General features: G+C 42.5%; 1 protein-coding gene across 2 annotated transcripts in view; it reads right to left on the reverse strand.

Moving 5' to 3' along the window:
* Nucleotides 1-16031, reverse strand: part of LOC139368111 (MAGUK p55 scaffold protein 2b) — a 52494-nt gene that overhangs the window by 35266 nt on the left and 1197 nt on the right. For both annotated transcript variants that reach the window (XM_071106686.1, XM_071106685.1), the window contains exon 2: nt 5875-5956. In XM_071106686.1, coding sequence (XP_070962787.1) covers nt 5875-5905 — 31 coding nt within the window. In that variant the 5' untranslated portion in view covers nt 5906-5956. The remainder of the gene's footprint in view (nt 1-5874; nt 5957-16031) is intronic.

Below are 16031 nucleotides of genomic sequence, written 5' to 3' on the forward strand. Positions count from 1 at the left end.
GAAAAACAGAGAATCTAAGGTTAGGGCGTGACAGTAGGCCTTGAAATACATCTACAGGTACACCTCCAATTGACTCAAATTATGTCAATTAGCCTACCAGAAGCTTCTAAAGCCATTACATAATTTTCTGGAATTTTCCAAGCTGTTTAAAGGCACAGTCAACATAGTGTATGTAAACTTCTGACCCACTGGAATTGTGATACAGTGAATTATAAGTGAAATAATCTGTCTGTAAACAATTGTTGGAAAAATGACTTGTGTCATGCACAAAGTAGATGTCCTAACCGACTTGCCAAAACTATAGTTTGTTAACAAGACAGTTGTGGAGTGGTTGAAAAACTAGTTTAATGACTCCAACCTAAGTGTATGTAAACGTCCGACTTCTACATCTCGACCTCACTGTGTTGTACAGCAGTACGTACCTCAAGCGTTATCTTATTGACTCCTCCATCACCTCTCTCTCTTGCTGTTTATTTAATGTATAGTACAATTACTTATGATCGTCAACGCAACATTTTGTCTAACAAAGGCATATAATTCCAGTACGTCCTGTGAAAGCTTCAACGCATTCAGTTCAGACTGACCAGGTATCCAATTTCCTTTACGTTCCATTTCGACCACTATCCATTTGTACAGTGACACATTCCCTTGCAGTATAGTATGCAATAAATGCAACATGAATTAATACCATCAATTATGGATAGAATCTATAAGAGCACGTCCCCCACACACTGAGAGCACATACGGTATTATCAATGTACTATCATTCAGTTTTGTTCTATGGGAGGCTGTCACTATCTATCTCCTGATTATTGTGACGCACGGCCATTTACTGTTACGGGCAGCTATATTTGTCATGAAGAGTATAATGGTTATTATCATAGAAATAGAATGAAATAGATTGGTTCTATTTCTATGGCTATATGAGGGAGGGCTCTGCGTAAAGTAGTACATGTTTTCTCTCTATGCACTCTATTTCCTTCAGCCATAAGGGACATTGAATCTATACATACAATAGTTTAGCTAGTATGTAATAATTCCACTTGATCAATGGTCAAAGTAAAGGACAGGAACACCATACAAAATTATAAGTAGTCCCATATGCTTGAGATGCCGCTGTTAGTTATTTCTGACATTGGGTGAATACAGTTTCACACCTTAGCAATGAGTCTCGCACATCCACACCCTATTGCCTTTGGTACTCATTTGTCTCGCTTGTATCTCCCAGATAGCTCATAATTCTCACAACCACACTACACTTCTATTTCTACACCAAAACATACAGGGAGTAAGTGGAACCCATCCAAACATAGATGAACCATAGAATCCAAACCCGCATCCCTTCACCATAGATGAACCTTAGAATCCAAACCCGCATCCCTTCACCATAGATGAACCATAGAATCCAAACCCGCATCCCTTCACCATAGATGAACCATAGAATCCAAACCCGCATCCCTTCACCATAGATTAACCATATAATTCAAACCCGCATCCCTTCCATAGATAAACCATAGAATCCAAACCCGCATCCCTTCACCATAGATGAACCATAGAATCCAAACCCGCATCCCTTCACCATAGATGAACCATATAATTCAAACCCGCATCCCTTCCATAGATAAACCATAGAATCCAAACCCGCATCCCTTCACCATAGATGAACCATAGAATCGAAACCATCATCCTTTCTATGACCCCTATCAACAGAGTGCAAACCCTCATCCTTTCACCATAGATAAACCATTAAAACCCTAATCCTTTCACCATAGATAAACCATTAAAACCCTAATCCTTTCACCATAGATAAACCATTAAAACCCTAATCCTTTCACCATAGATAAACCATTAAAACCCTAATCCTTTCACCATAGACAAACCATTAAAACCCTAATCCTTTCACCATAGATAAACCATTAAAACCCTAATCCTTTCACCATAGACAAACCATTAAAACCCTAATCCTTTCACCATAGATAAACCATTAAAACCCTAATCCTTTCACCATAGATAAACCATTAAAACCCTAATCCTTTCACCATAGACAAACCATTAAAACCCTAATCCTTTCACCATAGATAAACCATTAAAACCCTAATACTTTCACCATAGATAAACCATTAAAACCCTCATCCTTTCTATGACCCCCATCAGCATCACCCCATCCGCCTGTCCTTACCTTTCCCACTGAGCTCCAGGCACTCCAGGGACAGGACAGAGTTCTCCAGGGAGAACCTTCAAAACAGGCTGCCAGCCGTGTGGTACACACACACCTCCACGACACACACACACACACACACACACACACACACACACACACCTAGCGACGACTTACACACTCACACCTGAGACAGCCTGAGAGAAGCTCCTCTCCTCTCCTCCCCTCCTTCAGAGCGCCTCTCTCTCCTCTTCCTCCTCTTCCTCCTCCCCCTCTCAATACCTGCAGCTCCTGAGAGCTGCCAAGGATGACTGAGCCTCTCCCCCTGAATGGAAGCCTCTCAGAGCAGAGAAGAAGGGGGAGAGAGAAATAAAGGGGGAAAGAGGAGGGATAGAGTGATGCATCTCACGTAGGAGGTGCGATGCTTGGAAAGGAAGGGGGAGTCAAGGCACAATGATCTTCTACTAGCCACTACCGTGTGTGTGTGTGTGTGTGTGTGTGTGTGTGTGTGTGTGTGTGTGTGTGCGCGTGTGTTGGAAGGGAGGGAGGGAGGGAGGGAGGGAGGGAGGGAGGGAGGGAGGGAGGGAGGGAGGGAGGGAGGGAGGGAGGGCTCGGGGGCTTAGGGAGGAATCTTCTGATTGGTGCTTATATCAAGAACGTCCTTCCTGTTTAGTGACATCATCATGGTTCACCACACATTGGCTGTGTCCTGATTCTCCACCCTACACTTGGACTCTTTCTCGTATGAATTGAACACTGATGAAAACTCCTTCCAACCAATCCTATACCTTTAAATTCATGACAGGAGTGTGCAAGTGCACGCTTCTGGGAAAGGGTGGAGAATTGAGATGTTGCCAAAATCCAAGTAATAAGAGAGACTAGGAAAGCTATGAAACTCAATAAAGTATTCATCTGTATTGTATTATGGCTGTAGCTAGCTATTAGCATTATGCTCACGAAGCAGTGCACATAAAAACATTACGGCTTCATTGACCGAGTGCATGAACCACCTCCTCGCTTCAAATCAAAATGTAATTGTAACTGGCTGCATATCAGCGCCAAACAATAGCCATACTATAAAATGCTAACTTTTTTGATAACTGGGAGACAAGAAATTGTTCCGAGGCACAATTTATTCTTGGTTACAGAAAACGTCCATCAGGGAGATCTCCCCCTTGGCTAGTTTACAATCAGAGATTGACATGCGGGCCATTTCTAAATACAGATTTAGTGCACATTCAATATCTCAGGGGTGTTGAACCGCCATAAATCTAAATTCCCCTCCTCACCTCGCCTGCTCAAACTCATGAGCTACATATACTTCACATCAGATGCCATACAACTTTCGGTAATACATTGAGTCAGCTAGCCATTGGTGAAAACACTTCCAACGAGAGAATTTCCCCTCTCTTCCATCTCCCAATGGTGAGATAAACAAATTGTCTCTGTCTTTGTCATTGTGTATATGTCTGTCCTGTGTCCCTGTCCTTGTCAATGTCCGTCTCCCACTCCCTCTCTCTGTCCAATACCAAACACAGAAATCAGCCCACAATCAGGGAATTGAAAGGATTTATTTGAAGAGAAATCAGCCCACCCAATCTCAAAACTCCCAAACCCCCATCTCACCCCAACACTAATACCCACTAGAGAAGCCTCATTGGGGGGAGGCACACACCAAGGTCAGTGAGGGTAGTGAGGTCTAATAACAAACAGATCCTTCCAGACAGCCAGACTGATAAGTCTGAGTTTGAGTCCGAATTCACTGCTTCATTAGGCACATCATTAAGTCACATTAGAGGAGTGGAGATAACTTGCAGGGCCCCACGTGATAAACTGTCCCTACCTGCTCCATCTCTCTCCCTATCTCTCTCTCTCCCTCTCTCTCTCTCTCTCTCCATCTCTCTCCCTATCTCCCTCTGTCTCTCTCACTCTCCCTCTCTCTCACACACACACATACACACACACACATACACACACACATACACACACACACATACAGATAGAGTGGAAGTCGGAAGTCGGAAGTCATTAAAACTCATTTTTCAACCACTCCACAAGTTTCTTGTTAACAAACTATAGATTTGGTAAGTCGGTTAGGACATCTACTTTGTACATGACACAAGTCATTTTTTCAACAATTGTATACAGACAGATTATTTCACTTATATCTGTACCACTGTATCACAATTCCAGTGGGTCAGAAGTTTACATACACTAAGTTCACTGTGCCTTTAAACAGCTTGGAAAATTCCAGAAAATGATGTCATGGCTTTAGAAGCTTCTGATAGGCTAATTGACATAATTTGAGTCAATTGGAGGTGTACCTGTGGATGTATTTCAAGGCCTACCTTCAAACTCAGTGCCTCTTTGCTTGACATCATGGGAAAATCAAAATAAATCAGCCAAGACCTCAGAAAGAAAATTGTAGACCTCCACAAGTCTAGTTCATCATTGGGAGCAATTTCCAAATGCCTGAAGGTACCACGTTCATCTGTACAAACAATAGTACACAAGTATAAAAACCATGGGACCATGCAGCCGTCATACCGCTCAGGAAGGAGACGCGTTCTGTCTCCTAGAGATGAACGTACTTTGGTGTGAAAAGTGAAAATCAATCCCAGAACAAGAGCAAAGGACCTTGTGAAGATGCTGGAGGAAACAGGTACAAAAGTATCTATATTCACAGTAAATCGAGTCCTATACCGACATAACCTAAAAGGCCGCTCAGCAAGGAAGAAGCCACTGCTCCAAAACCACCATAAATAATCCAGACTACGGTTTGCAACTGCACATGGGGACAAAGATCATACTTTTTGGAGAAATGTCCTCTGGTCTGATGAAACAAAAGTAAAACTGTTTGGCCATAATGACCATCGTTATGTTTGGAGGAAAAAGGGCGAAGCTTGCAAGCCAAAGAACACCATCCCAACCATGAAGCACGGGGGTGGCATCATCATGTTGTGGGGGTGCTTTGCTGCAGGAGGGACTGGTGCACTTCACAAAATAGGTGGCATCATGAGGTAGGAAAATGATGTGTATATATTGAAGCAACATCTCAAGACATCACATTAGTTAAAGATTGGTTGCAAATGGGTCTTCCAAATGGACAATGACCCCAAACATACTTCCAAAGTTGTGGCAAAATGGATTAAGGACAACAAAGTCAAGGTATTGGAGTGGCCATCACAAAGCCCTGACCTCAATCCTATAGAACATTTGTGGGCAGAACTGAAAAAGCATGTGCGAGCCAGGAGGCCTACAAACCTGACTCAGTTACACCAGCTCTGTTAGGAGAAATGGGCCAAAATTCACCCAACTTATTGTGGGAAGCTTGTGGAAGGCTACACAAAACGTTTGAACCAAGTTAAACAATTTAAAGGCAATGCTACCAAATACTAATTGAGTGTATGTAAACTTCTGACCCACTGGGAATGTGATGAAAGAAATAAAAGATTAAATAAATCATTCTCTCTACTATTATTCTGACATTTCACATTCTTAAAATAAACTGGTGATCCTAACTGACCTAAGACATGGAATTTTTTACTAGGATTAAATGTCATGAATTGTGAAAACTGAGTTTAAATGTATTTGGCTAAGGTGTATGTAAACTTCCGACTTCAACTGTACACACACACAGACACACAGGTTTCACCCCTTTCTCGCCATCTCTATCTCTTTCTATCACTCCGTCACGCTGAGGCCAAGCCACTTACCAGAGTCCGAGCTGGATGATGCCACGGGCATTTTGGAAATCTGGTCTTCCCAAATCCTCTTCTTTGAATCTTGTTAGGTCAGCTGGAGAGAGATAATGAGAGAGGTAGGGAGAAGAACATGGTAAACAAGCATTAATTATTCATCAGTTATGAAAACGACCACCCTCAAACACCCAACTGGAGAAATGGACCAAGAGGAGGGAGGGACGATAAGAGAAGCAGACAAAAAGCGGTAGAGGGAGACTGAGGGAGTTCTCCCTCATGTTATTTACGCCCACCCAGTCCCAGTATAGTTCCCATGCCCACACATGCCCATTCCCCTGTTGTCAGTGTCTAATTATAGGTAACACCCACACTGCCCAACTCAGTTTCCACGAAGTCAACTATAGCTAGTTAAAGAGATTGGCTACAGTAAGTGAGTGGGCAGGATAACATGTTGTACTAGCTTGGAGAGGATCGTTAAGGCATCTGATTGAACCCATTGGCATTACGCTTAATGTCATCAGGAACTGACTGGAGAGGCTCAACAACTTCAGACATGTTCTAAATCAATTGTTTGCCGATGGATTTGTGAAGAAGAGTCCTAGAATTGTGTTACATTGCAGCAGTGAGAAATCAAGGACAAATAGCAACGGATTGAAGAGTCGAGTGAGATGTTAGTGTGTGAGAGAGCTGGAGAGAGAGAGAGAGAGAGTGAGTGAGAGAGAGGGGGAGAGGGAGAGAGAGAGGGAGAGGGAGAGAGAGAGAGAGAGAGAGAGAGAGAGCTGGAGAGAGAGAGAGAGAGAGAGGGGGAGAGGGAGAGAGAGGGAGAGAGAGAGAGAGAGGGAGAGGGAGAGGGAGAGAGAGAGAGAGAGAGAGAGAGAGACAGAGGGAGAGGGAGAGAGAGAGAGGGAGAGAGAGATGGGGAGAGAGAGAGAGAGAGAGAGAGAGAGGGAGAGGGAGAGGGAGAGGGAGAGAGGGAGAGGGAGAGGGAGAGGGAGAGAGAGAGAGAGAGAGAGAGAGGGGGGGAGAGAGAGAGAGAGAGAGAGAGAGAGAGAGAGAGAGAGAGAGAGAGAGAGAGAGAGAGAAATGGAACAGAGGTGGAAAAAGTGAAGTTGATGAAGGAGAACAGCATCCAATGATGCTAATGCCTGGTTGCCATGACAATATACAGCAGACTGTGGTCAGGGTGAAGGGGTGGTAGCCAAATAGGAGGGAAAGTCTATCATTCAACCGCCTCATCACATACACACACACACACACACACACACACACACACACACACACACACACACACACATACACTTCCTACACTATAGAGCACAAAGCACAATCATCATCTAAAAAGTGTGTGTCTATGCAGATTAGTATATTACCACCACATCAACACTTAGACAGAAGCTCGAATTGTAGTTCCTGCTGTGCCATTGAAACACACTGAAACCCAGAGTGTGAAATGTACTCTACCACTGCCCAGGGCTTTGTATAACACTGATCTACGCAGATCAGGCTCTTAAAACATTCACACCAGTTCACCCCCCCCCCTCCCCCAGCTTATCCCTCCCTCCCCAGCCCTCTGGTGTTCACACTGGGAAATGACAGAGCACACAGGCAAGCACACACACGATAAAGCACACACAGACGCGCACACACACACATACAGTTGCTCTCTCACACATAGACGCACAACAAACACGCACACACAAATGACAGAGCTTGTTAAAAGTATGCAGGCAGCTTGCAGGCAGCCTTGGCCATGCTTGAGCTGGGTTTACAGAGGGTGAAGAGAGAGAGAGAGAGAGGGGTCAGCATTTTCCTGCTTTATTTCGCCAGCTCTCTCCCTCTCTTTTTTTCCGGAGCGTTTCTTATGCAGGGGCAAAATCAGCCCAATGACGCTGCACACCGAATGATATCATTTTCTTAGCCTATTATGAAAACGGATGAAATTGTAATCAAGCGATTAGGCCTTTATAAAGCACTTTCCAATTGAAATAATAAGGGTATATAAATGTACAATAGTTGCATTACATTCTACAACAGAGATCAGGGCCTGTAGCTGTGCTCCTGCTAGGTATTTTATATTGTGGGGACCGCTTAGTCTTTAGGTGTGATCCAAAGTCCCACGTTCTCTGTCATACTGAGCCCAGGCTACATCGACACCACAGCTGCTATGACATCATGCTCGCAGCGCAGGCCTGCAATCATCATCTCTCCACCCTGCCAACCAATTAAGAGAAGCGCAACGCTGAAGTGGAGAGAAACACTGACACTGGGCCAGGGCCACACAAACAGAGGGACGGACGACAACAGGATTAACACAATCTCAGAGAGAGGAGTGCGAAACACTGAGGGTAGCATTTCTATTTCTATACAGTCATTTACAGGTCTCTGATATATATTTGTGAAAGGTTTTCTGTTACATAAGCTAGGTGTCTTGGATCCACATCTTGGCCAGGAGCCAGCACCTACTTTCTTAATGTGTGGTCCTGGCACACGGGTGTTATATCTACCCCCAACAGGTAGGTTGCACCTTAAATCTGTGATGCCAACACGCACACACACAAACCCTTTTTTCTCACCCACACACACTGTTACTGACAGACACAGACTCTTTGACACACACATACTCTGACAGAAACAGACACACACAAACGCACGCACGCACACACACATACACCACAACCAAATCCTAATCCACGCGTGGCTCACGTCACGCCTAAAAATAACCCTGCCTGCACTCCCACAGGTTCCTCTCCTCCTCTCATTGCATCACAGGGGGAAAGCGCTCGTATCCAAGACAACCGCAAGGACCTCTTTTCTTTTTTCCACTGGTTTGCCATGGCAACAAGGAAAAAGGCGTAAAATAATAATAAGGGGAGAGGGGATTGCAATTGTACTCAATTGGGGAATAATGAAATGCAAATGGTAGTAGTTTAATGTGTCTCTGCTATTGAATTGTAGTTTTTCTTTTTATATCAAAACAATACTGAGAATAAATTGTAGAGGGTGAACAGCACCATTGAAATCCAGAGTATTGCCTTCAAAATTAATCACAGTGGAATCGATCACAGCACAGTGAGATACACAAGCTGGATCACAAGGCTTAAACGGCCGTTTAAAAAGGCCAACTCAGAGGTCTATGATGAAAGCTCTCAATGAGAAATGTCTTTGTGAACTTGATCTCTCACCCGAAAGACTGATTAACTTGATTTCAGATTTCAGATATGCATCATGTCTCACCAAAGTGCATGAATAAACTTCAGGAGTGTGTGTCTGATTGTACACTTTATATAGTTTATATTCAGGTCCACTGGTGCTATATTTAAGTGGCAAGCGTATGGTGTATTTGGTCTGGGGCCGGGGCGGTATTCATATAGTGTCTTAGAGTAAGAGTGCTGATCTACGATCAGTTTTGCCTATTAGATCATAATGAATGTGATTACATGGACAGGAGGGACCTGATCCCACTCTGACACCGGCCCTGATTTCTCCATGAAAAACTAAAGGTAGAGAATTACAGAACATTTATAAGGAGCTTTTAAATAACAGATTAAAGGTTTTACTTATTTACTTAAGAGCTGTGAAATCAGGTGTGACCTAAATTCCTCCTTAACAAACTCAAACTTCTGTGAATCTGTGTCACACAACGGGAGCCCGAAATAACTTGAATTCGCTACATCAAAACAAAATATTATTTTGTAGGGAGGAGAAAGAAACTAATTGAAATGCCATTTGAAGCTAGTACGTGCCACATGGTCAACTGAGATCTGAATGTTCAACACTGTTTTCATTCTCACCACCTCATGTATATTGATGCACACAAAGTGCTACTATAGTTAGCTACTTAAATGTCAACAGTGATAGCCCCAACTCAACTGGAAAATAACATTTTAGCCACAGACACACACACACACACACACACACACACACACACACACACACACACACACACACACACACACACACACACACACACACACACACACACACACACACACAATAGCCTTAGCAGTGAAGCAGTTCCACTGCCAGTATTTCAGTCAAGCTCCCTGTTGCTGGTAATTCAGTCAAGGAAGTACTGATTGAATAAGTCTGAGTAATGACAGGCCTTGGTTCAACGTCACCAACATACCTCTTGACTAAAGACTAAAGTTTCTGACCAAATGTTACAGATAGGATATAGTACAGTACGATATGGTACACTATACGATATATTTAAGCAATAAGGCACGAGGGGGTGTGGTATATGGCCAATGAACCACGGCTAAGGGCTGTTCTTAGACATTACACATCGCGGTATATTGGCCATATACCACATATACCACATTGCGGTATATGTACCACATATACCACATTGCGGTATATTGGCCATATACCTTAGCTGTGGTACATTGGCCATATACCACAAACCTCCGGGTTGCCTTATTGCTATTATAAACTGGTTATCCACTAATTAGAGCAGTAAAAATGTTTTTTTCATACCCATGGTATACGGTCTGATATACCACAGCTGTCAGCCAATCAGCATTCAGGGTTCTAGCCACCCAGTTTATAATACACGATACACAATACGATATACAATACAGTATAATATGATCAGATACGATATTGAGGCCTTCAAAGGCAAAGCTGTGATGTGAAACTCTAGTCACAAAGTTTCTAAACCCTGAGGTGCAACATCGTTAGACTTCCGGGAACGCTTGCGAAACAGACCAAGCAAGCCAAGCCGGGATTTGGGGGTTTGAGAAATCAGTAACCACATTTCCATCCACACATTTTATGCAAGTACTTTACTTCATACCATATAATAAAACATCCTGACAGCTGTGATGGAAACAGGAAGTCTAGGTACAATGTTATAAATGCAGACAGATCATTTGTTCGTTCGACATGATGGGCTCTTTTTGCATCTGTAAAATGAATTGTGCGAGAAATGGCAATGGACATGCCTTAACGCGCAAATGTTGATATAATAAACATCATATCAAAGTAGACTTGGAGTCACGCGATGATATATTGTGTGTTCCTCCCACTATGATTTGGGAAAGCATGCAATTTATTAGGCTACAGATTAGATAAAGTATGATGGAACTTTCAAGGGGTGGTGAAAGTGCACGGTGATGAGCTTGATGCTCCGTTCCAATAAATATCGAGGGTCCTTATTATGGTGACATCGCTCTTTTTCATAATAATCTCATCATGTAGACTAGCCAACCAGCACAGCCAACCCGCACTGTATCTGTGAGCTGTTGGCTAGAGCACAGGTGCCAAAACCAGAGTAGGTACATTTACTATTTAACTATTTAAATAGTACATTTAACGCAACCGTTTTTGCAATGGAATTGAAAATGTGATGGAAACACATAAAAACGTTAGATTTTTATTCGGTACAAAAAAACTTAACATTTTGTGTGCACTACCTCATCCTGCACTCATTTGTATCCGCAACAAGTCCGTTTGGTGGAAACACCACTGGTGGGAATATAGGCATACTTTCTTCATGGGGATTTTAGAATATTCGCATTCAAATCTGTCGCCAATTGGATGGAAACAGATGGTAAGAAAGGTCAAAAATCATTCCTTAGTTGTTAGTTTTCCCAAAATCCAAAGGCACAACCTACATCCGAGAAAAGTAATTAGTTGAACATGTTATTACTCCAGCTCATGAAAGTGACAAACTGACACGTTTTCATTTCCGTCAAAAACAACTTTATATCGAAGGAGTGCCTTTGATTTGACAACCTGCACACGCACAGTTTAGCGCGAGACAAAATGTTTTTGCACATGAGTTTAGCTAGCCAACATCACCATGACATCGCCTACAAGTGTGATCGGGGAATTCTATTGGAGAAGTAGCTTATGCCTATCTTTATACTATACCGTCTTGGATCTAGTGGCCCTGAGTTTTTCCAGAGCACATGAGCTCACCTCAAGTAAAACTCCTGTCCCTATAGAGCCAATCCATACAAAATAATGCAGTAGTCCAGCCCATTTTACATTAGCTATGTCACCATGGTTACAAACCCTAAATTCATCCAGACTGATCTGTTGTGGTAGTGACAGGGGTGACATAAGCATTGTTCACACTGCAGACCCTAATACTCAAATCAGTTGTTAAAATCCGTTTTGGAACTGACTGTCCAAACAGCAAATTAAAAGTGACCAAATCGGATTACACTGGTTGTCATAGTAACGACTGGTATGTGCGCTGTGGTGTAAACTGATTGGTGGTGGTGCTCGTGCTTTCTATAATTCCTTATGTAGCAAGCTAAGGTGACAACAGTGCCTGCCATGAACGTTTTCCAGTTGCTTTAAATGTGGGGCGAAGGACGGAGGGGTGCCACTGGAATAGATGCGTTACACCGTCGCCGGTTAGCCCCACATAGCCTGGTTCCTCTCTAGGTTTCTTCCTAGGTTTTGGCCTTTCTAGGGAGTTTTTCCTAGCCACCGTGCTTCTACACCTGCATTGCTTGCTGTTTGGGGTTTTAGGCTGGGTTTCTGTACAGCACTTTGAGATATCAGCTGATGTACGAAGGGCTATATAAATACATTTGATTTTGATTTTGATTTGATTTGGTTCATCTCTATGCCGACTCACCGTGCCTACAATGGAGGCCCTACCAAATATGGTGGATAAATGAAGATAGTTCACTAAGGGCCATTTACCATTGAAAAAAAAATGCAGTTCCGGTCTACTTAACGGGGTGGGCCTCCCATAGACACCAACGCAATAGCAGCTGGGTCTGGTGTACTTAGCTCATTGACTTTTATTGAAGCAGAAAAAAACAGTCAGTGGGGAGGAAGTCATTGACTTTTATTGAAGCAGAAAAAAACAGTCAGTGGGGTGTCTTGCTTCCTCTTCCATCTCTGGCCTTACCTCTGCACTTTCTCTGCCGACAGCTGATTCAACCAGAGAAGAAATCAAAGCCTGGGAGGCTCGGTTGTTTCTCAGCAACACAGTATCTCCCTAAGCTAAGGATACAGCGCTATGGAGCGGCATAAGAAGAATAGTTCATATGAATATAGGCACAATTAGGTTTGGTATTCAAGATAGAAGTAGCCAAAAACCTTTAGTGGACAGGCTACATAAACATAAAAGGTACAAATTACGTGAGATTTTAGTTCTGGGCTAATGATCTAGGATCCAGTGTTGGGGAGTAGTGAAATATATGTAGTTCAATTAGTAATTTAACTACACATTTTCAGTAGCTTGGTGGTAGTTGAACCAAATAAAAATCTTGATTGTGTTTTCAGTAGTTTCTTTGTTGCCATGTAGCGGTGTAGCTAACTACTGGAACTACACACTATTTTTTGCAAAGTAGGCAAGAATATCCTTTTTTAATTTTTTTTTTACATTTACAGCAGACCTGCCTAATTGTCACTTGAAACTGTTTTTTGTGTTAAATCGTCTAAATTACACATTCTGTTATTAACATCAGACAATTTGTAGTCTATAACATTTCAGATTTAGATATGATTATTTTTCACATAGTAGTTTTTCAAAATACTTTACTTAAAGACATCCTCCGTAAATGTTTTAAACCTCCCTCTTTGGGCTGGATATGTCAATGTGTAGTTCATACATGCATAATCTATGAGCAGAATGAATGTTTTACCTCAATTAGCCACGAAATCCCTAGTTTGAAAGCGACTGTTTCTGGAAGCTGTGCTGCAACATTTCCCACAAAATTTCCCCCATGTGGGCCAGCCCCCTAGCAATTTAAGTTCTAGACAATGAGCAAGATGCACACACAATAGAGTGAGAGCAATGACCTGGTGCACATATCTGCACATATGTGATGTAATACGCAATTTTTGGGGACCACTTTTGGCATGTAAAAAATATACAAAAGTACCGGAGAATCTATTTAAGTAGACTATATTTGTATAGTTTTTTATATAAAGGCTAGTGTTAGTGTATCTTAACTTCTTCCAGTGTGAAGTAATTGGTAGCTTGGTAAACTACATTTTCAGAGTAGCTTCACCAAAACAAATTACACTACCCCATCATAGCCTCTGCTGAGTTGTCAACAACCGGATGTTCCGGTTTTCAAGGAAATGGAAAGAGAGCCTGTGATGCAACTTCCTCATCCACATTTACTGGATTGGTTAAACAGTGCAGAAGAAAACCTCTACGGACAGTTTTGTTCTTCTCGTCAACAGTATCTAGAGTAGGGCAGGGTTCCTCAACTGGTGGCCCGCGGCCCCCCCCCAAGTTTAATTTTGTTGGACAGAAAAGACTATAAAAACACCAGCAAATCAGCTCCAAGTGATTTTTATTTTGGAAATCTGTTCCAAAGTATTCCCACGCATAATAGAGAGATACTGTATATGTGATCGTATACAAATGTAAGCAAGGTTTGAAATGATGATGTTTTAGTCAAATATTATATCTGTTTGGGATTTGTGCGGTCAATTTGCATTATACAAATGATTTCAAAGTATGTTCCCGGCCCCCTGACCATCCGCTCAAGAAAACAAGTTGATGATCCCTGCAGTAGGGGGGGGGGGGGGGGGGGGGGTGTCTTGTTTCATGCATTTACTTTACGCCTGCTAAGTTAGGTTACCCCATCAAAACATTATAGTTGTGAGATTTGAGGCTGCCCTAGGCCCTGCTTAAATATTTTAGAGCTCCTTCCTTCCTTAACCACTGATCTGACACGGTTGGATTGGTGAATGAATAAACTGGTTACCTTGCAGTCATTGCCTCAAGGAAGAAGAGAAGTAAGGATAGAAGGAGGAAGTGAGGGAGGCTTAAGACTGTGGGAGAATCTCAATTAGATTTCCTCTATTCCTCAAGTCCTCTCCTCTGTCCTATCTTCTCCTCGCCTCCTTTTGAAAAAGGTCCAAGTTAATCAAGGTGAGGAGGAGAGGAAATGTGGAAACAAATGCACTTGTATATGAAATGAGGCTACCCTACTGTAGTGTGTCATCAGGCAAATTACGTTTACAGATGTTGAACCCCAAAATACATCTGTAAAATGGTCAAATGAAATGTAGCTAGTTGTGCAAGACATTAATAAATGGATAAGTAGCATGTTGTTTTTAAATGTGTGCATGATTTTCTCATCCGATAAAACAACAGCTGTTTCAAAGGGGGTGTGGCGGATTTCAAAACTCTTCCACAGTAGGATACACCTGAACATCCTTCTCCGGGGGAGGCAATCCAGTAGAGGAGCAAACTCCTCAATTTGCCTCTTATTAACGAATTGACACTCCTTCATATGGCGACTACTTATCGGTTTCCCGGTCACAGAGGAGAGGATGACAGAGGAGTCTAGGAGAGGACGTACTTTTTACTAATTGAGAATCACCACAAATCTGGCAGTGTTTTCATGCTGTGTAAGGAAGTGCTTAGGTCACATTTCTGTGGAGCTCATTGATCGTGCAGCATCACACAGCTGTCAAACCCGCCAAAAATCCTGTTGCAGCTGCAAGTTCTCAAAAGGGAGACTATTAAGAAGGATGAAGTTCCTTTAAGCTGAGCTAAAAGCACTCCAGAATAAGATCTATCACAGTTTTGATGTGTAACTCCGCCAGAGTGATTTGGAAAAACTGTATTAGAAGACTTGAATAACTGCTGAAGCTCATCTCAACCCAAACACCTAATATGATATGATCTATGATTTTAGACATAACCATCTCACTGTAAGTTTGAGTGTAAAGTAACAAAGGACACTATGATGGTTGAAAAGGACCTCTCTTTCTGCCAGCCGTGTCCTTAGTGCTCATTCAGTAGGCGAGACCAGGGTTTCCCAAACTCGGTCCTGGGGCCCCACCTGGGTGCAGGTATGGTTTTTGCCCTAGCACTATACAGCTGATTCAAATAATCAAAAGCTTGATGATGAGTTGGTTATTTGAATCAGCTGTGTAGTGCTGGGGGGGGGCAGTACAGAGTTTGGGAAACCCTGGGCTAGACTACACCCTCTCCCAATTACCTTGTTAGAGAAGATGTCAAAAATGAATGTGTTTACATCATGGTCCATTCCACCAGGTATGATGTTCTGATTGAATGGTAAGGTTAAGTTTCCACGTTATTTCAACAAAACAGATATTTGTGGAAAACTGATTGGAATTGCTAAAAGTCAAAAATGTAAAGGGAAAAAAATTCACCAAACATTTTATCTAAATCCAATGACGGTGAAATGTTTTGTTGATTTCTCCTTAGTTGACAACTG

Source organism: Oncorhynchus clarkii, chromosome 16 (assembly GCF_045791955.1).
Source record: "Oncorhynchus clarkii lewisi isolate Uvic-CL-2024 chromosome 16, UVic_Ocla_1.0, whole genome shotgun sequence".
Lineage (NCBI taxonomy): Eukaryota > Metazoa > Chordata > Actinopteri > Salmoniformes > Salmonidae > Oncorhynchus > Oncorhynchus clarkii.